The following is a 25665-nucleotide window of genomic DNA, read 5'->3' as shown; positions in this document are numbered from 1 at the left end:
CTGATTAGCCAATAAAAATCAATTGTAGTTTGCATATTCAATTTTGATCGAGATCGGTTGTTTTATAAGCCAATCGACGGGAAGATTATTCATGACTGGCTTCTCATTCGACCAATAGAAAGCTAGAAGGCGGGGCTTATGCAGAGCCCGTATCGCGTTACGTGCATTAAGGTTAGGTTGCGCGCGCGCTGGAGGCCGTCGACTGCTGCTGTAATTCGGGTAGAGTGGGAAGGAAAATATTGTTTAAAATCGACTTTTAACTACTCGCGAAGAATCCGTTTCGCTCGGATTTTACGCTACTCCTTCCTTACAGAGAAAGCGGCTCGCTGAAAGGGTGAGTTGATGGGGTAAACGAGAAGATAACGGCTCGTAAACACGTTTGAAAGCTGTTTATTTTTCTGTCAAAGAAAGTAGCGCAGGCTGCTAACGTAGCGGTTTACACAAAATCAATGCTCACACACACTCACACACCGCGCACAAGCGGCCAGATCTCGGCTTTTCGTTCATGCACCGATGAAAGAGTTTGTAATGCAGCGACGAATGTGAATGTATTGATCTTAGGGTTTGTTGTATTGTAGGCAGAACGGGAAAGAGAGTCGGTTAGCGGCCCATGCAGCCATAACGAGCCCGCGATACACCATCAGACTGCTGGAGAAGGTAACAATGCGTTCATTAATCATTTGACAATCATTGTAAGCTTAAGTTACAGATCAGATGATGGTTAGGGTAAGCAAAGTTGATTTATATATATTATTAGAATGATACCAGCGGTTAAATATGGTGATATTTGTTTTGCCCATTTAGTTTGCTAAATATAAAATTGTTTTGCTGAGAGAATATTGGGATATATCTCACACCTGCCTCATTGGCTTCTATGTGTTTCTCAATTCAGTCTCTGGCTGTGTGTCAAAACTTTGAGAGCTGCCTACCTAGACAGCATTCTCGGGCATCTGAGTCGCGTTCATAAATGCTGCCACAGTCGAACATTCCAATACGGCGATTATGGGCGAAAAATGGTTCATTTTAAACCTTTCAAAAACGCATGTGGTGTTTAAATTCTGTGAACGTTCCAAGATACCCGGAAACGCTTGGGGTGTTCCAGAATCCACATCTGGATTTGAACGTTCTGTAAGGGTTTATGATGCCACGGAACTTTAAACGTTCCAATAATACAGGCCTTTCACCCACCCGAAATGATTTGAAGTCAACCGTTCAAATAACCGTTCAGGACCGAAATGATTCCAGTGTTCCATTTACTCTAAAATGCTTTGATCATTTGTTTTGAATCTTCCAAATGCGATGCGCTTGAAATCTGCTAATATTAAATCTGAATGTTCCAAATGTGCTTCTAATATGCAATAAACAATGTAAATTGTTCAAACTGGCATGTGATGTCCAAATTGCTGTCAAGGTTGAGAGGTCACTGGGATCCGTTTTTTATTTATTTATTCAAGTTCTGCATTCTTAAAATCAGAGATGGCAATATCGAATGGTCACCCCTTTTTATTTTATTTTTTATTTTATTTTATACATATGAACAGGCTACACAAAAGCAGAACTTCCTCTGATAGGTCAACATATAAAACACTTTTTTTTCTTTCTTTTTTTTTCTTCTCTCGGCTCTGGCTGGTAAGAAACTCTCACAGCTCAAAACTTCAGGACGCTGAGCCTATTAAATCTTTCCTTATGTCATCCATCTGCAACGCATCTTTTGGTCTGTTTTAAGAGAAAATTGTCATGATCATGCTGTCAAACATCTTCATTTTATCCTCAACTTAAGTGAATTACTTGAAGTAGCATTTCTAAGTATTTACAACAATCTTTTCTCATGGCCCATCGATTTCTTTGTAAGAAATGGCACTCCGAGTATGTTGTAAGCCTGACCAAAGTGATCAAGATGTTTTACTTCCACTTTTCTTATGCTCACAACATGGCAATATTCGACTGGTTTCTCTGAATGGGTTTTGTTGTTTTGTGAAACCTCTTTTTAAATGAAATTATAAATCCTTTTAAATGAAAGATGGCCTTCTGTGGTATTACCTTTTCCTTCTGTATAAAATGATCATTTCAGAGAAATCCCTCGTTTGGTGAATAGGTTTGAGTCACTACCAATATCTGAGTGACTGAGAACAATACCAGAGAAGCAGTTCTTGGTAAACAAGAAAAGTAATTTATACCTATCTTTACTATCCTTTATTTAAAGCTGAAATCTGATTTCTGCTCTACTATTGTTACCAGAACAAATTACAAAAATAAGGATGTTTTAAAACTTGTTTCCCAAAGACTTGCCCCTCTGTCATTGGTCAACAAACAGACATTCCTGACTCAAACTTACAGCATTGGTTACACTCATTTTGCTATGTCAGGTCACTAGAAATGAAGTCTTTGTCTTGGTATATAACTAAAATAAGTATTTACACTACTGGTTAAAAGTTAAGGGTCAGTATGATATTATTATTGAAAGAAATTAATACTTTGATTCAGAAAATATGCTTTCAATTAATCAAATGCGATGGTAAAAAGGTTAGAGATGTTCCCAAAATGTTTTTATTTTAAACTTTGAACTTTTTATTCAAGCTTTTGAAATGTTGCTGTTTTCACAAAAATATTAAGAATCACACTTTTTTTAAACAACTTTTTGTTCCTCAACATTACTAATAATCAGAAATGTTTCTTAAGCAGCACATCATCATATTAGAATGATTTTTGAACATCATGTTGACTGACGACTGGAGTAATGATGAGAATTCAGGAATAAATTACATTTTAAAATATTCCATATTATACCAATCCCAAACTGTATATAAAAACACATCAAAACTAAAAAAAAATAAAAATAATAATCAAACAGTGGTTCAGAGTTTAAGTAATTATTAGATAATAAAGCATCCAAATATGCAAACCCAAAAGCCCCCCCCCCCCCCAAAAACAAACAAACAAACAAAACAACAACAATACTACTAATAATAATAAATAAAAAAAATTGCCAGCCCAGTTGTACAATAGATTTAAAAAATACTACAAAGATGAATGAAAGAGTCAACAATAAACAGGATGTAGTTTGTATTTGACCAAGTCTGTCATTGGCTCGTCTTGATTTCTGCTTCTCTCCAATCAGGTAACTCCTCGCCTCCCCCCCATTCCTCTTCTGTTTGCTAAGCTCCTCTGTCCCCTGCCCCTCATAATCCGCCCAGAGACCCTCTTCCTAAAGACCAGTTAGGAACGTTGGGTCTGTTCCTCCCCATTTTCCCAGCCTCCATCTGTCTCTCTAACTCCACCTGCCCAGTAGGGGGCTGACCGCTTATTGGACTCCCCAAAAACATGTCCTCCATCTTGCCTTTTACTCCGCCCGTGGTGAAGCGTCTGCTGGGCTGGAAGAAGTCGGCCAGTGGTTCGAGCGGAGAGCAGAACGGCCAGGAGGAGAAATGGTGCGAGAAGGCGGTTAAAAGCCTGGTGAAGAAGCTGAAGAAGACGGGCCAGCTGGACGAGCTGGAGAAAGCCATCACCACACAGAACTGCAACACCAAGTGTGTCACCATTCCCAGGTACGCCAACACCAAAAGATCACTGCTGTCCTGCTTTCAGATCAGCGTCCTCTTACATTTGTCAGTCTAACACATTGAAATCAAAAACTTTGGGGAAAGAATGAAAATTGTTGTTTACTCATCCTTGTGTTGTTCAAGAAATAAGCTCTAAGAGAGAATCCGGTTTATTGTTAGAGTTTGCGTAACAATTAGTGGTCGACCGATGTGTCGCCAAGGCTGCAAATTTGACATTTGTGACCCTGGACCACAAAACTAGTTTTAAGTGTACATTTTAAACAAGCTGAATAAATAAGCTTTCCATTGATCTATGATACACCTATTTGAATATCTTGAAACTGAGGGTGCAAAAAAAATCTAAATATTGAGAAAATCGGTGATAAAATTGTCCAAATTAGTTCTTGGCTAATTCTTTTACCAAAAATGAAATGTTTATATATTTAGGGTAGGAAATGTACAAAATATCTTCATGGAACATGATCTTTACTTAATATTCTAAAGATTTTTGGAGTAAAAGAAAAATTGATAATTTTGACCCAAACAGTGTAATATTGACTTTTGTTGCAAATATTCCCCAGCGACTTTTGTGCTCCAGGTTCACATTTAATTATCGGCATCGTCCAATATTTATTTTCTGTTTGGAGGATATGTCTTTTATTTTGACATTGCTGTGAATGGTGCTCTTGTTCTCCGTCTTAATTCGTTTACGGTCTCTGTTTAACAGTTCTGACTAATAAATTATACTTGCACAGAGCAAAGTAAACGGAATACTTTGCTGCTATGACGTGTTAATGTCATATTTGCTGAAATTAACATATTTTTAAAAATATATATATATATATATATTTCAAGTAACAGTTACATTGTGAAATATACTATAATAGGATTGCAGAATCAACTAAATCTAAATAAATCACTTTATTTTACAAAAAGTGTATGATTTACACTATGAAAATGTGTTTTTTTTTTTATTATTAAATTATAGAATTTAGTAAGTAGCAGTGTTGGGGTAATGCATTCTGATATTGAGTTACTCCATTAAAAAGTAACTAGTTTTTATGTAAAGTATTGCATTGCGTTACTTTAGCATTACCTTTTGTTTCATGGGATGCCCTGCTTATTTGTTTTAACTAACAAAAAAACCCAAATGTTACATTTTTGGCAACTTTCTAACCAAAGTGAAATTAATAAGCTTCAGACCAAAACAAAGGAAGTGCCTCTGTATTAGTGAATAAATAGGAAAACAAAGTACCTTATTTGAAAAAGTAACTTGGAAATGTAAAAGGAATGTTACTTTACTAGTTACTTAAAATGTAATATTATGTAACTCGCAATTAATTGTAATGTTACCGCTAACACTGGTTAGTAGATGTCATGTAAATACATTTAATTTCTACAATTATACATGTGCTTTTGCTTTATTATTAATATATATATATATTTTTTTTTAATAACGTGTTTTTACTTTTGAAAAAACACGAGGATGAGTAAGTATTGACTTCCTTTAAGATGTGTAGAATTGCAAGCTAATGGACTTTTTGTTCATTTAAGTCTTAATCTAATTATAAAGCAAGTCCTCTAATGAATCCGAAAAACTTTTATTTGATTTTCGAAGTGACCTTAGCCGTATCATTGCGTGTGTTGCTCCGTGAGTGAAGGTGAAGGCATGACGCTGAGTTGCGTCTACCGTTGCCAAATATCAGCATTACTTCCCTTTGTTTCTTTAAGTGATTTCTGCTCCATCTGTCTTGACTTGAGTTAAGGTCATTCTGTGCAGCTTCACATCACCTCCATTCAGAGCTCACAGAGGCTTCTCATGCTGTATGAATGTCTGCGATATCAACCATCAGGCTGCTTTTATTCCATTTCTCATGACAAATGGTGGAGTATCAGCGCTGCTATTTTAGGGAGATGCTAAGAGGAGAGGATGATGGATGATGGCTCGTGTGCCCGAGCCACAACATATCAATAGATTGAAACCAGTATGGTACAGATACACAAGGGCTGGCTGATATGTCTAATACATTCAATCTGTTTGTCAGCCGTTTGGTGATATTTGAGAGAAATACATTTATTTGCAATGGAATTGCTTTAAAGCATTTACAAATGTATTGATGTACAGATGTACAGTAGGAGCTTAAAAAAAGTACCTTTTTTTATTGTAATAATGATTGAGCTTGATTATATATAGAGCCTGAATTTCAAAATAGATTTTTAGTAACCCTTATAATAAAGTCCCATTTATTAACATTAGTTGACTACATTTGTTAACGTGCTAACAATGAAAAATCATGTTTCATTTGTTAATTTTGATTTTAACAATCTATAAAAACCTGCATTTTTTAATGTGATGTACATACACAACAATGAATTACTGTATTTTTTTTTTTTTAAATAATAAATATACTAACAAATAAATTGCTCATTGTTAAATTCATTAAACGTATTAACTTTAACTTTTTTTTTTTTCGTAAAGTCCTTAGAGCATCCATATTTTGGCCTGTACAGACATTAAATGCACTTACAATTTGAAATGTCAATGCAGAAAAATAATAGTCAATAAATGCAAGCATTTTAATCAGTTTCAAGAATTCTAGTCACTTATTTATATATAAATCAGATTTAATAATGCTAGCGTAATAACACATCAATATTTGTAAACCTTCTATAAACCGTCCATTCCTAAGATACACCACAGCTATTTTTAATGTTTAGATCATCTAGCAGTATTGTAGAAGTCTAGTACGTTCTCATTTAATATGCAGCTTTATTTTGATGCGAGTTTCTAAACGGTCTTGAAAAGGGCATAAGCACATTTCCTGGGTTAATTTAGTGGGAAGGTGATGTTGAAATGGATAATGCTATGCAAGCTTGTTGTATTGGAAAACAGGCTTTATCCCTTTTCCTACAGAGATTTATTTCCACTGAGTTCTTGTTGGATCAATTTTACCATCTGAGATCCACAGAATCATTAGAAGTTTGTAATTTAACAAACCCTGGCCCAAATGTGCATCTCCCTCCACTGTTAGAAAAATTGTGCAATGGTTATTGTGAAAATTGTGCAATTGAATGCTTGATCAGGTTCACTTAGCAAAACCTCTTGGACTGTATGGCCTACCATAAATACAGGTTAAAATGACCTCCCTCCAGTTGAAATTTAATATTAAAATGATGACTTTTCTTTGCCAACTGGGACTTAGATGCAGAGCTCCGGTCAGAAATGTTTCATCCAGAGTGCTTTGTCTTCCCTTGAGAGTGGATTCAAAGGGTGGGAAACTTTGCTCCCAACATGTGTTTTCTGCTGCTAATCTATTCTCTAACCTTGGAGGCTTGTGGGAACGGCTGGATCCGTCATTGTGTTCGTCGCTTGTCATGTTTGGTAATGGCTCCCTGGCTGTCTTCTCCAGCCTCCCTCACATACCTGAGAACTAAACGGCTCAGCTAGACTATTTTGGGGTGTTTTCAATTTGACTGGTCGTTGTTTATGAAAGGTCATAACTTGTAAATGAAACGAAGATTGGTTTCAGATTTGTTCCGTTTTGCTGTAAATCGTGTTTAGTCAGACATCAGAATGAAACATTTTCTCCAGTGTTTTTTCAGTCTTGAGTGCATCGCACAGCATAATTTGGCCAGGGAAGACGTGTAGATCTTATTTAACGCCAGTGTAGTAGTAAGTGAGCTCCAGTGTTGTTTGGTTGCCAATATTTGTCAAAACATCTTAATGATTGAAATAAATTTTTATATTAGGTTGGAGTATTTTTTTTACATTAACGCGTTTAAATACATTCTACAGATTGGCCAATTTTCAATTCAAGTTAGTAGGGATGCACGGAAATTTTGGCCACCAAAAATTTATTACATTTTCGTTTTTGTCCCAAAGAGAAAAACGGCCGAAAATCTATGCTAATGTTATTTAATGTGCTATTTTATTGACCGGTTCAGTATCATGTAAAATTTAGGTAAAAAATGTAATAAAGAATCAGTTACTTGTTTTAATAATTATTGTTATTATATGGTTTTTTTTTTTGCTGTGTCCAGAATTGTTGGTTTCGGTCCAGAATTTTCGGTGTATCCCTATGATTTCTGTGAATGTACAAAGTTTGTTTGTAATTGGCTAGTACACCGTTTTTCATTTTGTTGTACTAGAGCTAAACGGATTCCTGTCTTTGTCGGGAAGTGAATCAGAGCTAAATATGAAATTGCCCTTAACCTCAGGACAAAAGTTGAAATTTGTTTTATTTATTTTTTACGTTAAGCTGTATTATAACTGTAGTGACTAGACTTTTTAAGGTGATGATTGCACAAGCAGCATTGAATGATTTATCATGTGCTTTTAAAATGCCATGTAGAGGCCAGTTTTTGTGCCAGAGTCATGATTAAACCACCCTGTTGCCCTCCCTAAGGGATATTTATCCAGTAATAGTACATCGCTGGCTCAATCAGTTGTGTGTAATCTCGAATGAAAATCAGGAGGTGCATTGTTCACTTGTTCTGTTTGGGAAATCAGTCTTGAAATCTTCCATACCGATCCAGCTGTATGCCGTGTGTCTAATTTGCTCAAAACGAACGCAATCAGAAGATTCCCGCATACGAACATCCAGAACTAAACCACACGAGCAAGCGTTAAATTTGAGCTGATGTCTAGTCCTTTTCATTACTTGTGACGTTTGCCTTGTTTAAAGGGAAAACAAACCCGTATCTGTCTCGACCTGACTTCCTGTTGGAGATCTCAGCAGGCCGTGCTATCAGCGCAGGTCTTTTGTGTAGAAGTGCTGATAGTGTGTCTGCAAGATGCCTTCAGTGAGTGTAAGAATGTGAAGAGGGTTTCTGGTGAGGACCGAGTCGACTGGCGCTGCGGCTTTTTTCAAGTCTATTGATTGTAACCTGAAGACTGTCTGGCTTTCCATGCTATAATTAAGACCCAGCTTTCATTGGGATTCATAAATGATGTTAGAGTTGAGGTTAATGTCCTTCTACCAATGTTTTCTTGATGAAAGCTCAGACCAGAATTTATTTGAAATGCTTGTTTTGTCCGTTAAGTGCTATGAATTAGTCTCTGTATTATGGGAAATAACAAAAATGCAAATCAATACTACTGAAATCAAGAGGAAGAGACTATCAGGTTAGCCATATAAATAAAAGGATACCAGTGTTATGAGTAGGCAAATCGTTTTACGTTGTGAATTAATGAAGCATTTCAGAATATCAAAATAAATAGCTTGTTCAGACGTCTTTCATTTGAATTAAGATGCTGGTCATTTGGCTCAGCCTGAAATGCGACACTCATTGACTTGGTCATTTGCAGGAATCATCCTGAGATTTGACAGAGACATATGGCTTCCTTTGTGAGGCTTTTTTTTTTTTTTTAAATCTGGCCTGGGGTCCATTTTGAAACTTAGAAACCTTTTCACTTTATTTTAAGACTAACTCATTGTCTTCATTAGCTAGTCACCTGGCGCACATAGAAGCCGGTGCTGTAAAAGAAAAGCCTTTTTGCTTTTATCTCGAGCCAAGTGTAGCTGGAGTGAGGGTAGATGGTGGCCAGCAGATGGACTCTCAGTGGTTTAGTGGGGATGGGGTCTTCACACACCAGGATACAAGGGTTAATACCCTCCAAAAGTGTGTCATCCGTCTGGGATGTGGATGCCCAGTCATGCTGGTGTGAGATCCGGGTCTGTCAACTAGATTTTGGGTATTTTATATTGCTAATATGAGCATCCGTCTTGTGCATATGATCAACTAATGGAAGTTGGTAATAATAATGAATAAACCAGTGCATTTTTGGTGCAATTTTGTTAAATTCTTCAAAATGTTGACTAAAATTGTCTAATATTGATGCTAATGGTTCATAATAGGTTTGTGAATTATCATTATCATGCTTGATTGCACAACTGATTGGCCATCTGCTCTATTGTTAATTTGAGGGTTAAAACTGAATCGGGTTTCTGGTGTGTGTGTGTGTGTGTGTGTGTGTTTTAAGACTATTGGGAATCTACTGGTGTTGAAACTGAAGTCCCCATCCCCCTAAAAGGGGTCATGTGAGTTTATCTAAACTCACTGTGGTTTCACTTCATTTAATGGTTTTCATATACATTCACTTTGTTCTTTTTCTTTTTTTTTCTTCCCCTCTTAATGCTGCCTGACATTTCACTTTTAGTATTGGAGCTTTTTTTTTTTTTTTGATGAATTTTTATTGTAGGTTTAATTGTGTATACTAACACTTGAAGTTAATCATTGAAACACGACATTTTAGGTTTTAGTGTAGAAACAAAATATAGAATTTATATAGCCATCATTTAATGGTTATCAGCCATACTATAATCTTCAGAAGAACTGGTCAGAATATATATTGGGTCATTGCTAGCAATTATACTGTTTAAGTAGATGTTAAATTATGTGTAAATACTCAAGTGAATTCTTTCTCTAGTGTCACCATGTGGAATTTAATAAGAAATAAATGGCTGCTTTTTTTAATGCTTTTAATGTTCTACAAATTGAACTCCTCACCTTTTAAAATGTCATTGGCATTTGTCGCTGACTGAAAGTGTCTATTGATCAAGTTCTCTGGGCGTCATGAAAACTTAATTTCCTGAAGGAATAAGTACATGCTGTACTCTGAGCAAGCTTCGCACAATATCTCGGGTGACCTCGTTACATCAGGGTCGGTCTCATTAACTTTTGACATCAGGTAGCAGTGAGTGTACAGGTCGAGGCTTAGCGATACATGCAGTGCTCACATAACCTGCTATAATGTTAATGTGCTCCTCAAGGGTTGTCTTTCTCACTCCTTTTGTCTCCTTAAGTTTTTTTTAATGTTGGTTAGGTTGATTTATAAATGCTCATTCTTATTGTTTGGGATGGCTGCTTTGCGTTTCAAGACACAAACACAACAAACTGTTCTTCAATTGTTAATTAGTTATGAAAATCATCATTTACTCGACCTCTTGTCATTCTAAGCCAGTAAGACTCTATTCATCTTCTAAAAACAAATGAAGACACTTAAGAAAAGCTGAGAGCTTTCTCTCCCTCTTTTGAATGTCCACACAACCAAAACTCTTATACTTCAAAAAGTTGAGTAAAACTTTATAAGAGTACCGGTAAGCCATATGAATTGAATAGTTTAAGGGGTCATTCACATATCGCATCTTTTGCGTGCGCAAGTTCGTTATTTCCAATGTAGGCACGCGGCATGCACGCTCATAATGGAAGCGACGCGGTCGCACCGCATTGAGTTGAAAACATCTCAACTTTTCAGAATGCTGCAAGCGCACCGCGGGTCATGTGACAAGAACTAACCAATCAAATCGATAGATATAATAGAACTAATCAGCTTCATTCTTTCCCGTAACAACGTTGAAAACTCAGCCAAGATGAAGGAACAGCTGTTCATAGCTGTATATTGATTGACATTTTGAAATAAAATTAGTAGTAAAGCTACTGCGAGCGATTTTTAGTGCTGCAAATCGATTTATCCTTTGCTGAAATTTACGCGTCTTCATGGAGAGCGTGTCATGGTTGCTTAACAACGGCAGGCGCCTCAGGAGCGCTTCTGCCCAAGCGCTTTGGAAAGAAGGAGAAAGCGGCGCGCCTAGCGTTTTCCACGCGTTTTTATGCTATGTGAATGGCCCCTAAGCAAGTTCTTGCGCATCAAGCAAGTTTGAGACTCTGTGTTTGCCATATTTGCTGTGCTCTTTATATGCGTTTTGATCAAGGTTGTAGTGGAATGGAGTTTAAATGTAATTACATTTGTTTTATTAATGTCTTCATTTGTGTTTAAAGATCATATGGGTTTGGAATATGACGTTTGGGCGATATGACGTTCAGTAAATGATATCTGGTCTAAGTGACATCAGGTAACTGCGTTAAAAGATTTTAAAGAGCCAATATACTGCATTAACACATTTTTAATAAACTAATAAAACTGTGTCAAACGGTAGTGAACAGCAGTTTAACAAAATATTTATTTTGCTTTAAAACAAAGTTCTGGTAACCTTGAGTAATCACTGTTTTAATAAATTTTTTTTAAAACAATAAAGTCCTTTTGAGACAAGTCGTATTACTCTGCGGCCATCTTTTGAAACACTTCTCAGCATTCACATGCAACTCGTATCTCTTTGAATTGGGAAACATCAAATTCTCCAAAACTATTCACTAAGCTTACGATTAAATTTCATATTTGAAATCACCAAAGAAATCTGACAACAACGGTGTCATAAATATTTATTTTGCACAAATAGCATTATAAAAAGCTTACTTTTCAGGCTAGATCAAGTTTATTAAGTAGATTAAGTAGGTTATCAGCTTTAAAATTCTCTCAAATTCACAACGTAATTCAAACAAATACGGTTTTGGCACTTCTTAATTTAGCGTGATCGACGTTGCTTTAGCGCCTCAGTTTAAGCGGCACATGAACTTATGGCTGCACCATAAATCGAAATGAAATTACGATTCGACAGAAGCTGAAATTGTCATGCGTATCTTTCAGTGAACCAGGGTTCTGTTATCAACAGTAAATCTCCATCCGAAGGCCAGAGGGCGCTCTCGCTCCGAAACTCCAAATACACCCCGCAGAAGAAACCCAGGAATAAACAGAAAATTCAACTGCTTTCATTATTAATTCAACATGACTAATAAATACACAACTAGGATAATATATGGCTTATCTGAGTTTCTTATTATAATTTTTTTTAATAAAAATGTTTGATAATGCAATGCTAATCGACATGGCCTTCATCTCGCTTAGAATACTATGAAATATGTTGCATGCCTTATTCTACGTAAGAAGCCACATCATCTCAATGAAGGATTTATTTCAAACACTCGACTGATGCTATGAAGTGAGTTTGGAGTAAAACATGTTATTAAAGGGATAGTTCACTGAAAAATTATGTCATTAATAACTCACCCTCATGTCGTTCCAAACCCGTAAGACATGATATAATAACAAGTTCATCTCAAGATATTTTAGATTTAGTCCGAGAGCTTTCTGTCCCTCCATTGAAAGTGTATGCACGGTATACTGTCCATGTCCAGAAAGGTAAGAAAGTTGGGTCATTTAGAATTGTTTTGAATCATCAAATACTTTTTGGTCCAAAAATTGCAAAAACTTTGACTTTATTCAGCATTGTCTTCTCTTCCGGGTCTGTTGTGAGATTTCAAAACACTGCAGTTTAGTGTTATCCGGTTTGCGAACGAATCATTGATGTAACCGGATCTTCTTTAACCAGTTCACCAAATCAAACATGAATCATTTAAAACTGTTTGTGTCTCCAAATACGCATTTATGCACAAAAGACTTAAGCTGTTAACTTTTTTTAATGTGGCTGACACTCCCTCTGAGTAAAACAAACCAATATCCCGGAGTAATTCGTTTACTCAAACAGTACACTGACTGAACTGCTGTAAAGAGAGAACTGAAGATGAACACGGAAAACGGTTCACCGGCTGTGTGTCAGTCTGCTTCACTCTGAATCACACACGCGCAGTATCATCAGCTCCTTGGATCTCGAATCGGATGCGTTTCTGAATGACAGAACCTAATGATGCTATGTAGACAGAGAAGAGAAGTGGTCCAAGAACTGAGCCCTGAGGCACCCCAGTAGTTAGATGTTGTGACTTGGACACCTCACCTCTCCAAAATACTTTAAAGGACCTCTCTGATAGGTAAGACTCAAACCATTGAAGTGTGGTTCCTGAGATGCCTTTTGCCAGTAGGGTTGATAGGAGGATCTGGTGGTTAACTGTGTCAAAAGCAGCGGACAGATCAAGCAGAATAAGTACTGAAGATTTGGATTCTGCTCTTGCCGGTTTTAGATCTTTCAACAACTGAGAGCAAGGCAGTCTCCACTTCTGTAGCCAGATTGGTTGCCGTCAAGGAGGTTGTTGTGTGTGAGAAATGTAGAGACTTGGTTGAACACGGCTCGTTCAAGTGTTTGCTAGTGATATGAGCTTGACTGATTGTGGTGTGGAAAATTGTGCACTGAGGTTTAATTTTATTAATGAAAAACATGGCAAAGTCGTCAGCTATTTAGAGTTGAAGCAGGAGGGGGAGGAGGAGGACAAAGAAGTGAGGAAAATGTTTTAAAAAGCACGCGAGAGTTAGACTAATTGTTAATTTTATGGTAGTATGTAATTTTAGCTGTGGAGACATTAGCAGAGAAAGAAGTTAGGAGTGACTGATAAACGTTAAGGTCAGTAGTATTTTTGGATTTTTGCCACACCCTTTCAGCAGCTCTAAGCTTAGAACGGTGTTTGTGTGGAACATCAGATAACCAAGGGGCAGAAGGGGTGTTACGGGCTGGCCTGGAAGACAAGGGGCAAACAGTGTCTAAACAAGATGTAAGCGTGGAGCAGAAAGTATCGGTAGCACTGTTAGCATCCAAAGATGCAAACAGTTTAGGGGAAGGAAGTGAAGATGGAAACCATTGCAGATAGCCGGGAGGGTGAAAGTGTGCATAGGTTTTGTTGAAAGATGACGTGTAGGGTGTAAGTGATGTGTCAGGGAGCATTTTGAGGTTAAGAGTGAGGAGGAAGTGATCCATGTGTGCAGTAGAGTAACCAGAACATGATCAGTAGAGCAATGTTGTGTATAAATAAGGTCCAGTTGGTTGCCTGATTTGTGAGTAGCAGTTGTTGATACTCAGTTGAGAATAAAAGAGGCAAGCAGAGAGTGGAAATCAGCAAACAGAGGTTTATCTAGGTGGATGTTGAAATCTCCAAGCATAACTAGGCGAGTACCATCCTGGGGAAAGGTTGAGAGCAACACATCTAATTCATACAAAAAGTTACCCAGTGGTCTTGGGGGTTGATAGACAACTAAAACATGTATTTTAAGAGGGTAGGTAACAGTAACTGAATGAGATTCAAAGGAGCTGTTGATACCCAAAGATGGTAAAGGATTACATTTCCAATCATTAGAGATGAGCAGACCAGTACCTCCACCTCTTCCAGTCAAACGGGGGGAGTGGGAAAATGATGAATTATTGGAGAGTGCTGCAGGTGTAGCAGTATCCTCTGGTTTGATCCAGGTCTCTGTTAGGGCCATGAGATTAATCTTTGAATGACTAATAATAGAAGTAATGAAATCGGCTTTGTTTACAGCAGACTGGCAATTCCAGAGACCAATAGAAAAAGAAAGTAGTGTATTATCAGATATAGGCAAAGTGTGCAGGTTGTTAAGATTGCGCTGCCTACATTGTGTGATGTGTTGTTTGCGAGTGGTAGTGATAGTAGGGATCTGGAAACACATAGTAAGATTTGGTTCTAAACAAAAAACAACTGAAACAGAAATGAAACCGAGAGAAGGAAAAAGATTAATCAAAACAATACTTATATTCCCTTTGGAACAACATGAGGGTGAGTTATTAATGACACTATTTTCATTTTTCGGTGAACTATCCCTTTTAAATGTGGTATTTTTCAAGTGCTTTCAAATGGAGCAGCATTTGCTACACAGAACTGTAGTTCACTAACAAGCTACACAAACAGCTTTCATTATCGCAGAATTTATCATATATTTCTCATTGCTACTATAGTATGATAAAACATGAATGAACATCAAAGGGTGTTTAAAATAAGAGCCTACACTACTTGATGAAATGTCTCATGTAACTGCTCATTCAGTGTTTCAAACTTGTAAACAACGCCACATAACATTTCCCTCTGAATAACCATCCTGCATAAATAAGTTCCTCAGTCAGCCAGAAAAAATAACTATAAAGTGGAGCTTTTTGCTAGGTTTGTGCTATATTCATATTTTTACTTAACCTGTTGTCCACATGATAAGTGAATGCAAGGAGCTAAAGCTATAATTCAACACCGCCTATATAATAGCATGTTACTAAAGAAGAAAACGGACTGGCTGTGTGAAAGACACGACATAATGTTTATTGAAGAGCCCAAACGACACCCAGATGATGCAGACATTATGGTCCATGACATTGGCAGAGATTCTCTGTTGTTTTTTATATCTGTGTATATAGCTCTCCAGTTGAAAAAGACATTTATCTCTTAAGTGAACCTTATTTCCCAGGGCATCTACAAGAAGAATTAAAATGCTGATAAGACATAAAACAGATGAGACACAAACACATGACCGTATGATTAAAAAAAAAAAAAAAAAACTTATTTTTGACATCTAAACAAATTATTTGATGCCTAATTTTGTTTCTTATAGGAGCCAAAGCATTAGTTTTTTTTTTCTTGTTACCTGTAGGAACATTCTTGCTTTTTTTTTTATATCAATGCATTTAGTTTTTTTTGCTTTGAGGCAATATTCTTAGACTTGAATTGGATTCCTGAGGCTGACTTTCTTTCTCCAGTAAGTGTACAGTACAGCAAAGCTGCATTTATATTCATTTGGTTATTGCCTGTGTATACAGGAAAAATACTTCTGTTGCCCATAGGCCCGCTGCTGCAGGAAAAATGTAAATGAGCAATTTAATAAGTGAAATCACCCAATCTCAGTATTTGGAAAGATATTTTCGAGTGCACTTGTGGTAAGAACAGGCCGCTGGTGGAGTCTGGCACGTGTTTCTGAGTCCCTTTTCAGAGACGGTTAAACCACAGGGGGCCAAAGCTTCATTCATCACATATCAAGTCTGTGCGAGTCGTGTTCCTGTCACGTCACCGTGTCTGTTTCTCATCCCATGTTTCTTTTTCAGAACTACTGAAGGTCTGTGTGCTTGTCTGATCGACTGATAGCCTTCTTTATCTTGAGTGTGATGTAGTCAAACGACAGTAGGTCATAGGCTCCTGTCCTGTGCTGCATGTTTAATGTTGATATCTGATGTGAAATCCAACCCCTGAATGAAACGTCTTTTTATAATGTTAATTGCCCTGTTCATCTCATAACACACCGCATGATGACCGGGGAAGAGATAATGCACTGTAACTAGAGCTGGGCGATGTAGCAGGAAATATTAGCAGATATTAGATATCGACGTAGCATAGAAATGTAAAAAATGACAGGAAACATAAATATTAATCAACTTTAGTGTAATAACTTAATAATTTAGTGTTCCTGTAGCTCAGGTGGTAGAGCATTGCGTTATCAAGCGCAAAGTTGGGGGTTCGAATCCCCGGGAACACATGATGGGTAATAATTGATAGTCTGAATGCACTGTAAGTCGCTTTGGATAAAAACGTCTGCTAAATGCATACATTTAAATTTAATGTAACTAAATTAGTTCTGTTAAAATAAACAAGGCATTGCTTTTTCACTAAATGAACGAGAAAACAATTTTGTACAATTGTCAGAGTAATAAATGACAATTTATCAAAATTTATTACAATGTTTCAGTAAATATGGGAACATTTGAGTACGAATCCGTTAATTTACATGAATTATCTGAGATGACTCATGGAAATGAATGTCTATTTTCCATTGCGAATATATTGTGAATGTTCAATATACATCGCCCAGCCCTATCTGTAACTTTAAATACAATTGTCAGTTTCTCTTCGGTTTTCTCATCTCACTGTTATATGTGAATTTTCCATTAAAGTGGCGTCTTTTATTCGAGGTGGGCCGCGTTGTTCGCCTACTTCAGGTGACCTGCGTGAAACATCTCAAATAAAAGAAACGATGCCCTTCGATTGTCCCGCCATGGTACTTCATCTTGGTATTTTTGAATGAATCATGCCCCATGTTTATCATTTTTTTTGTTTCCTTGTGTTTTTTTCTTTCTTTTTGTTTTTGTTTTTTTTACTTTCTGTGCACAGCAATTGCTCTGAAATTTGGGGACTGAGTACACCAAATACGATAGAACAGTGGGATACCTCAGGCCTTTACAGCTACCCTGACCAAACCAGGTGAATATCCTCTCCTGACACTGTGCCACACTCACCCCACGAGACACAGGTGGGGCTGAACGAGCACAGCGGGCTCCGGGGGCCTCCAAATAAACACTTTAATGTGCTTATAGTTGATGTAGAGTTAATGTCCTGAAGATGGACTTGTTTTGTTGTAGAGTTTTAATTCTAAATGTTACAATAGATTTAAAGCAGATGGATACATTTTCATAATTCCATACATTCCCTTCATTTAAAGCAAGTTTAAAACAGTGGTTCTCAACTGAATTTATAGAATTTTTTTTTTTTTTTTTGACCCAAACAAAATAATGCTGAATTTATGCAGAGGTGAACCGTTCATATTTGCATTCATATATACTAATGTTATATATATGCACTGAGCCAAAGTTTGGGGTCAGTAAGGTGTTTTGTTTATTTTTTATTTTTTTAAAGATTCCAACTAATGCTGCTATTCAGCAAGATTAGACATTTTATAATGTTAAAAAGGTTGTCTGTTTCTTATAAATGTTGTTCTTATGAACTTATGAATCAAAATATATTGAAAAAAAATCACTACAGAAAAAAATTCAAATATTGAGCAATATTTAAAGAATAGAAAAAAAATAGAAAACTGGTATTTAAAGTGTTAATTTTAAAGATTTGTTTTTAATTTAATGTTAAAAATGTATGTATTTATATATCGTAGATATATATAAAGGATTATTTACTTTATGTATTTATTTTTTTGTTTTTTGATGATCAAATAAATGAGGAATTAGTGAGCATAAGAAACTTATACAAACATAAAAAAAACCTGCTGACTCCAAACTTTTGACTGATGTCCTATATGTAACTTAAAATAATAGATTTGGATTGTATGTGCATTAAAATAAACATGAAACACTTTCCACATTGTTAAATGGATTGTTTTTCTTTGTCCCATGATGCATAGCACTCATTTTTGGGGTCACCAACCATTAGTTGAGAACCAGTGATTTTAAAACATTAGTATTCTGTTATTGTAGCTCTCATATGTTTTAATGATAATAGATGAATTGTGCATCTCTGTTGTTACGATGTGCTGTCTAATCTCACCATCTCCCCTCTTCCCTCCATCCATGCATGTCTTTCTCTGCTCATTTGGCACGCTCCCTCTCTTCCATTTCTCTCGCCCTCTCTCTGTGGACGCTCGGGTCAGATCTCTGGACGGCCGTCTGCAGGTGTCTCACCGCAAAGGTCTGCCTCATGTCATCTACTGCCGCCTGTGGCGATGGCCCGACCTGCACAGCCACCACGAGCTGCGCGCCATCGAGACCTGCGAGTACGCCTTCAACCTCAAGAAGGATGAAGTCTGCATCAACCCCTACCACTACCAGCGGGTGGAGACGCCAGGTATGGAAATCGGCAGCTGAATTGCCAAAAACAAATTTTGTCAATATGTATTATTTGAATGGAAATAGCTTTGCTTTTTCCTGTTGAGCGTTCATTCAATCATCTGAACATTGGCTCCTGTAGTTCTTCCTCCTGTCCTCGTGCCAAGACACACGGAGATCCTGACTGAGCTGCCTCCTCTGGACGACTACACCAACTCCATACCTGAAAACACCAACTTCCCAACAGGGATCGAGCCTCCTAACAATTATATACCAGGTAGGAACACACACAAAGACTGTATGTGTTATTGTCTAGTTCAAGAGTATTAACAAGTTGTTTGTGATTTTCTGTGTGTTCAGAAACTCCTCCACCGGGATACATCAGTGAGGATGGGGAGGCCAGCGACCAGCAGATGAATCAAAGTATGGACACAGGTACATTCCCACTGTGACACCACTACATGGGAATGATAGCCACGTGTGTTTGTACTTTAAATCCTGCTTTTACTGCAGTAGTTTGCTTTCTGTGCTCCAGTCAGATTTCCCCTAAATTATCTTCTGATTGAATACTACTTTATAAAGTGTTAGTTCACCCAAAAATGGAAATTCTGTAATGTCTCACAATCATGTCGCCTGCATCAGCAACACCAAGCATCGTGGTACTCTTGTGAACGGGCATCGAAGACTGGCACGGAAGAGATAATATTACGGTTGAACCACTAGTGTCACATGGTCTATTTTAACAATGTTCTTACTACCTTTCTGGGACTTGAAAGTATCAGTTGCATTGTTGTGTATGGAGGGTCAGAAAGTTTTTGGATTTCATCAAAAAATATCTTGATTTTGGTCTGAAGATGAGCAAATGTGGGTGAGTAATTAATGGCAGAATTTTCATTTTTGGGTCAACTATACCTTTAAAATAATGAACTTCTCTAATCTCCCTGGAAAGAACAACTGTTTTTTAGTACACCACACAACTTCACAAAATGTGAACAGTGTTTAGAAACTAGGCATCATACACTTGCCATCTTTGTTAATGTATAGAGGGGAAAGATTAACGACTGAGGACTTTCATGATGTTCCGATCACAACAACTCTTGCAAAAACATGCGCTTCATTGTTAGATGCATGACAAATGAAAACGTGTTCTGAAATCAGCTTAAAATATCAAATATGTTTGATCTCCTCTGACTGGTTTGATTTATAAAAAAATAAAATAAAATAAAATAAAATTAGGCTTCAGGCTATGATCTTGAGGTTATATTATGACAGTAATGCAACCTGAAGGAAGAAAAAGTTTAACTTGGGACCTTACAAGTTACAGATTTCTCTCTGATGATGCCATAATTACAAGTTTGTATTCGGATCTGCCTTGTCCAATCATAAACTAATGAAGAGAACCGACACCATGCCCTGCGTTGCTATTTTAGTTTTTTGTCTCATTACAGAAGAGAAGATCTGTCACTCTTTATTACACTGCAAAATTTTGTTTTCCAGGCTGTTGTGTCCAGAATTTCATTTCTACCAAGAATTTCCATTTTAATGCTTTTTGCTGCCATTCTTACTTAATTTAGTGTTCTGTTTGGAACCTTTAGGAATCATTTCTCAAATCACATGCATATTTTGAGTGAAAGAGGATAAAAAAAATGTGTATATAAATTTTATTTTTTATTTATTTTATTTTTTCAGGTTCTCCTGCGGAACTGTCGCCAAGCATACTCTCGCCCGTCAATCATGGCATGGGTAAGACCTTACCAACTGCTTTAACTCACTCTTAATACATCTTCAGAGACCTTACAATCTTAATAAATTAGTTTTACTACCATAGTCTGAGCTTGTCAGGTTGTTCTTACGTTTGTTCTTTTTCATCTTTCTTTCAGACCTTCAGCCAGTGACTTACTCGGAGCCTGCGTTTTGGTGCTCTATAGCTTACTATGAACTCAACCAGCGGGTCGGAGAAACATTCCACGCCTCTCAGCCATCCCTCACCGTGGACGGCTTCACAGACCCCTCCAACTCCGAGCGCTTCTGCCTGGGCCTGCTGTCCAACGTCAACCGCAACGCCACTGTGGAGATGACCCGGAGACACATAGGTACCAACACCTCTTCAGCTGCTCTGTTATCAAGTGTTTCAGTCAAAGTCATTCCAAACCTGTGTATTACTTACTTGCTTCAATGGAAGATATCCAAAACAATTTTTGTGCTGATGTTTTTTTAATAGGACGAGGGGTCAGGCTGTATTATATTGGTGGTGAAGTGTTTGCCGAATGTCTTAGCGATAGCGCCATCTTTGTTCAAAGCCCTAACTGTAATCAGAGGTATGGCTGGCACCCTGCGACAGTCTGTAAAATCCCTCCAGGTAAGAGATTCACTCACTCTTTACGGTCTTCTGCACAATACAGTTAATTTTTTTATTAACGTCCAACCATTATGACGTAATGATACTCTCTGTCTTAGGCTGTAACCTGAAGATCTTCAATAACCAGGAGTTTGCGGCACTGCTGGCTCAGTCGGTGAACCAGGGCTTTGAGGCAGTATATCAGCTGACGAGGATGTGCACCATTCGCATGAGTTTCGTCAAAGGCTGGGGAGCCGAGTACAGGTGTGCACAATTAAATGGACTTGATCTGAGAGTTTTTAGTAAAAATAAATGGTAAAAACTTCCTATAATTTTGCTTTAAATTTTGATTGCATACGGTTTTTACCTTTTGTTTACATAATAGTAAAAATGTGTAAAAAGGTTGGTTTAAATTACACTTGTAGTGAAATGTCAATTTCTCAATGAATTCACTAAATGAATTACTTTCAAATGTAGTTGATATATGATACAGCCTGTGACCGTTGATTGTTGTGTAGACGGCAGACGGTGACGAGCACCCCCTGCTGGATCGAGCTTCACCTGAACGGCCCCCTGCAGTGGCTGGACAAGGTCCTGACCCAAATGGGCTCGCCCTCCGTACGCTGTTCCAGTATGTCCTAATCGCCATGACCAAGCTCTCTGTCCTCTGCCCCCAAAACGACTGATTCTACAATCACATCAACCGACAACACGAAGAACAACAGACTTACTCGAACCCCGCCCCCTCTTTCTCTTTCATAGTAATCGTGAGCCTTTCTCTATCTCTGTCGTCCTGACACTGATGTTCTCTCCGTTCGGACCTGAACGCAGCACTTGCTGTCTCATCAGCTTCATGCACCTTTAAATCTCTCTTGTTTTCTTTCATAAACCCTCAATATTACATGTATTAGTAGTAGAATTTGAAATGTATATTGGTTTTTATTTTATTTTCATGGTTTTCGAGAAGGAGGGAAGGTGCGTATGTTGTGTGGAAGTTCAAGAAGGCAGTAAATAACTTCACACACTTGTAGCGGCAAGGCTTTTCTCCCCCTGATGAAGTAAATACTCTGAAACTCTTTTAACGATTAATTTTCCTGGATGCCGATCCCAATCCCGTCGTTCAAGGAGGTTACTTTTTCTGGCAAAAAGTCGCATTCTTTGTTTTTATACACGTTATTATTGATGCAGATTGACACGTTAACGTAATCATGGTTTTTGATTTTCTTCAGTAATGCCAAAAGATACTTGTATTTAGTTAATTTTATTTTCATTTCTTTTTTTCTTTTTTTTTTTGCGATTTATTTCCCCAAACCACTATATAAAATGTTGCCTTTGATTTGAGGTATGCTGCATAAGTCATGCTTCTTTTCTTCAGACTTATAGAATGTTTAACGAAAACAAAAACAAAAAAAAGGGCCCACGTTCAATTTGAACTTAACGCCGCCCCTCAGAATTAACTTTTTATTCACTGGGTAAAATATTCACTAGTTAGCTGTGGAGTGGTTTTGGAGTCTGGTTTCTTCAGAAAGTGGCTTCTTTTAGGGACTTTCGAAGGTTATTAAAGCGTCTCACGCAGTCCAGATCTTTAAAATAAAAACGACAAAAGAATAAAAAAAAAAACAAATCAAGTATTTAAGCTTTAAGTGTTTATAAACTAGGTTATCCTTCACAATTACGATATTTTTTTCCCCCACTTTATCTTTCTTTTAGCTACTTTTTGTATTTTCATGTATTTTTATATATAAATATATTTAAGATCTTTAAAGCTCTCTTCCTTTTTATTAGAATTGAATATTTTTTTAGATCATGCCCTCTTTTTAAAGGAACATGGCTTCATAATGAAATGTCCTATCATACGAAAACGTTATTTAGCATGACATTTTTATAAGCGCAAATATCTTTTCTCCTCTGTCTCCGCTTTCTAATTCAAGCTGTTGTCCCGGTTAATGTTTCGCCCTGATCTCGAACCCCATCTGATTTTATTTTTCTCTCAGCTGTTTTCGTCCCATATTCACAACACAATACTGTATAACCCCGCCCCTCAAAGTATGGTTACTTGAAACCATGGCGGTGTTCTATTCGTTTGCAATTGGGGAATAAAAAAAAAAAGACTAAACGGGTTGCTTCTACAGGGAGAACTGTGCAACTTTAGTGTGCGTGCTCGTTGTACAACTTTTGCTAATGACTGTGATATAGCTGTCTGTTATTCTTTACTTGTTGTGGCAGTGACCAGGCGTTGCAAATATCCATTCCCCTCTTCCCACCTCTGTCTCCATATTTTCCTTCATTGATCTTTACTACTCTTGCGATTGTACTTTAAGTGCATCTAGTAAAAAGTTGACGAAGATGTGGTGGCCCGTTTTTAAAGCCGATGAGCAGCCATTTAGACACTGGGAACATTGTTTGCCATTTTTGACTGGGTGTGGAACGAAAACCAAATAGAACTGAAAGTGGACCAGACATATATGCATATAAATGTGTATATATAATTTTATTTGACTTTCTATTATTTTTTTCTCCTATTTTGCAAAGCATTTAACAGTTGGTGAGCTTGTTTTACCATTAGAGAGATGTATTGGTAGGACGTGAACTTCAAGCGATAAGCTTTTCAGGCGTGTTGCATATGCAGACTTCATAAATACACTAATAAAAAGTTTTAATTCTCATGTTAACACCTGTCTGGAGTATTTTCTTGTTGCACTACTGCCATCAAAATTGTTAGTTGATGCCACGTGAATGTTGACTTAAGCTCTTTGCCAACAGTACAGGGTAAATGCGTACAGTGGGGGAAATATTTATTTGATCCCTGGCTGATTTTGTAAGTTTGTCCACTTGCAAAGAAATGAAGGGTCTGTAATGTTTTGGTAGGTTTATTTTAATGGATCGAGACAGAATTCCAACCAAAACGCAAGTCTGCACAATCTGGACCTTTCATTCAAACCTCTCCCACCACCATGGGCAAGACCAGAGAGCTGTCAAAGGATGCCAGAGACATGATTGTATATCTGCACAAGGCTGGAATGGGCTACAAGACCATCAACAAGAAGCTTGGTGAGGAGGAGACAACTGTTGGTGAGATTATTCGGAAAAAGAAGAAATACAAGACAACCATGTCTCAGCCTCTTTCTGGAGCTCTGTGCAGGATCTCGCCTCATGGAGTAAAGATGATCATGAGAAAGATGAGGGGATCAGCCCAGAACTACACAGGAGGAGCTTGTTTATGATCTTAATGCAGTTGGGACCACAGTCACCAATCAAAACATTTGTAACATTAAATAAACTGAATTCCTGCAGCGGGTCCCACAAGGTCCCTACAGTCAAGCACAGAGGTGGAACCATTGTGCTTTGGGGCTGTTTTTCTGCTCCGGTTAAAGGATGACTTTACCGCATTGAGGGGCAAATGGACAGAGCCATGTACTGTAAAATCTTGGAGGAGAACCTCCTTCCCTCAGCCAGAACACTGAAGTTTTCCAGCATGACAATGACCCGAAACATACCGCCAAGCCAACAAAGAGGAGGTTCAAGAAGGGTCAAACGACAACTTAAAGATACCTTAAGGATCTAGAGAGGATCTGTAAAGAGGAGTGGACCAAAGTCCACAAAGTCATGTATTTCTTTGGGGATCAAATACTTATTTCAACGAATGAAATACATTTTTTTTTTTTTTTGGTTGGTATTCCATCTCTATACCTTAAAATAAACCTACCATAAAAATTACAGACCCTTCCTTTCTTTGTAAGTAGGGAAACTTACAAAATCAGCAGGGCGTCAAATATTTTCCCCACTGTACACTTACATTTGAGAGCTTTATTGGAGATGAACTTGGTGGCTGTGGTGTAAGTTAAGCAGCAAATGTGGGACAGTCATAATTTTGGTAAGACTAAATAATTTGTGTATCTACACTTGAAAAGTAGCAAAATGAAATGACTGTCAAAGACTTCATCTTTTAAAAAAGTAAAAGAGTGCCGTTTTGAATGCAAAATGCATTCTCTTGTGTCTACAATATTATGCCTTGGACACAAAATCTGACCTTAACTTATCCAATTTCATGCATTTCTGGAGGAATTTGCCACAAATAAGCCACAATAAGCAGAAGTGTCATTGAGTACCCTACAATAATTTGGTAACTCTCATTTGAGTTTCTTGTTTGCATTAAGACCAGATACCATTCCAAACTGAATCAAACATGATTCTCTAAGATATACTGTATTTGAACTATGGACAAAGGTATTGGGAAACCCTCTTCTAATGAACTGGTTTGACTAAAGTAACCTCAGTGAGTACTAATCTTAATGTATAAGCATATAAAGATATAGGGAATTGTGTGCTTCTAATTGTATAGCAACAGTTTAGACAAGACAAGGTTCAAAAATAAATGATTGATTCAGTCACTGGAAGAACTGCTGTGGCCTGCTCTTATGAAAATTAACCGTGGTTTTACTACAAATAAAACCAAAAAAACCATGGTTACTATAGTTAAACCATGGTAACTTCAAATTAACCATGGTTTTGCTATATTAACCATAGTTTAACCATGGTATTTGTAGTAAATCTGTGGTTATACAAATGGAAGTCAACACGCCAAAAAACCATGGGTTACTACAGTTTCACTATAATAAAA

At 37.3% G+C, this 25665-nt stretch overlaps 1 protein-coding gene across 2 annotated transcripts; it reads left to right on the top strand.

The window, feature by feature from the left end:
- The first annotated feature begins 166 nt into the window (after positions 1-166).
- On the top strand, positions 167-23716 carry smad2 (SMAD family member 2). 2 transcript variants are annotated; one of them, XM_052567138.1, is made up of 12 exons: positions 167-334; positions 579-657; positions 3119-3545; positions 17265-17354; positions 18532-18725; positions 18849-18983; positions 19067-19129; positions 20396-20449; positions 20587-20799; positions 20928-21065; positions 21164-21308; positions 21563-23716. In XM_052567138.1, the coding sequence occupies exons 3-12, from the start codon at positions 3322-3324 to the stop codon at positions 21684-21686; spliced, it is 1380 nt and encodes a 459-aa protein (XP_052423098.1). In that variant the 5' UTR covers positions 167-334; positions 579-657; positions 3119-3321; the 3' UTR covers positions 21687-23716. The 2 variants fall into 2 exon arrangements, with proteins under 2 accessions (XP_052423098.1, XP_052423097.1); XM_052567137.1 differs by having other exon boundaries at positions 19067-19141.
- The last annotated feature ends 1949 nt before the right edge of the window (positions 23717-25665 follow it).

This window comes from Carassius gibelio, chromosome B10 (genome assembly GCF_023724105.1).
Source record: "Carassius gibelio isolate Cgi1373 ecotype wild population from Czech Republic chromosome B10, carGib1.2-hapl.c, whole genome shotgun sequence".
NCBI lineage: Eukaryota > Metazoa > Chordata > Actinopteri > Cypriniformes > Cyprinidae > Carassius > Carassius gibelio.
The sequence above is the reverse complement of the archived record's forward strand: the minus strand, read 5'-3'. Positions and strand labels throughout refer to the sequence as shown.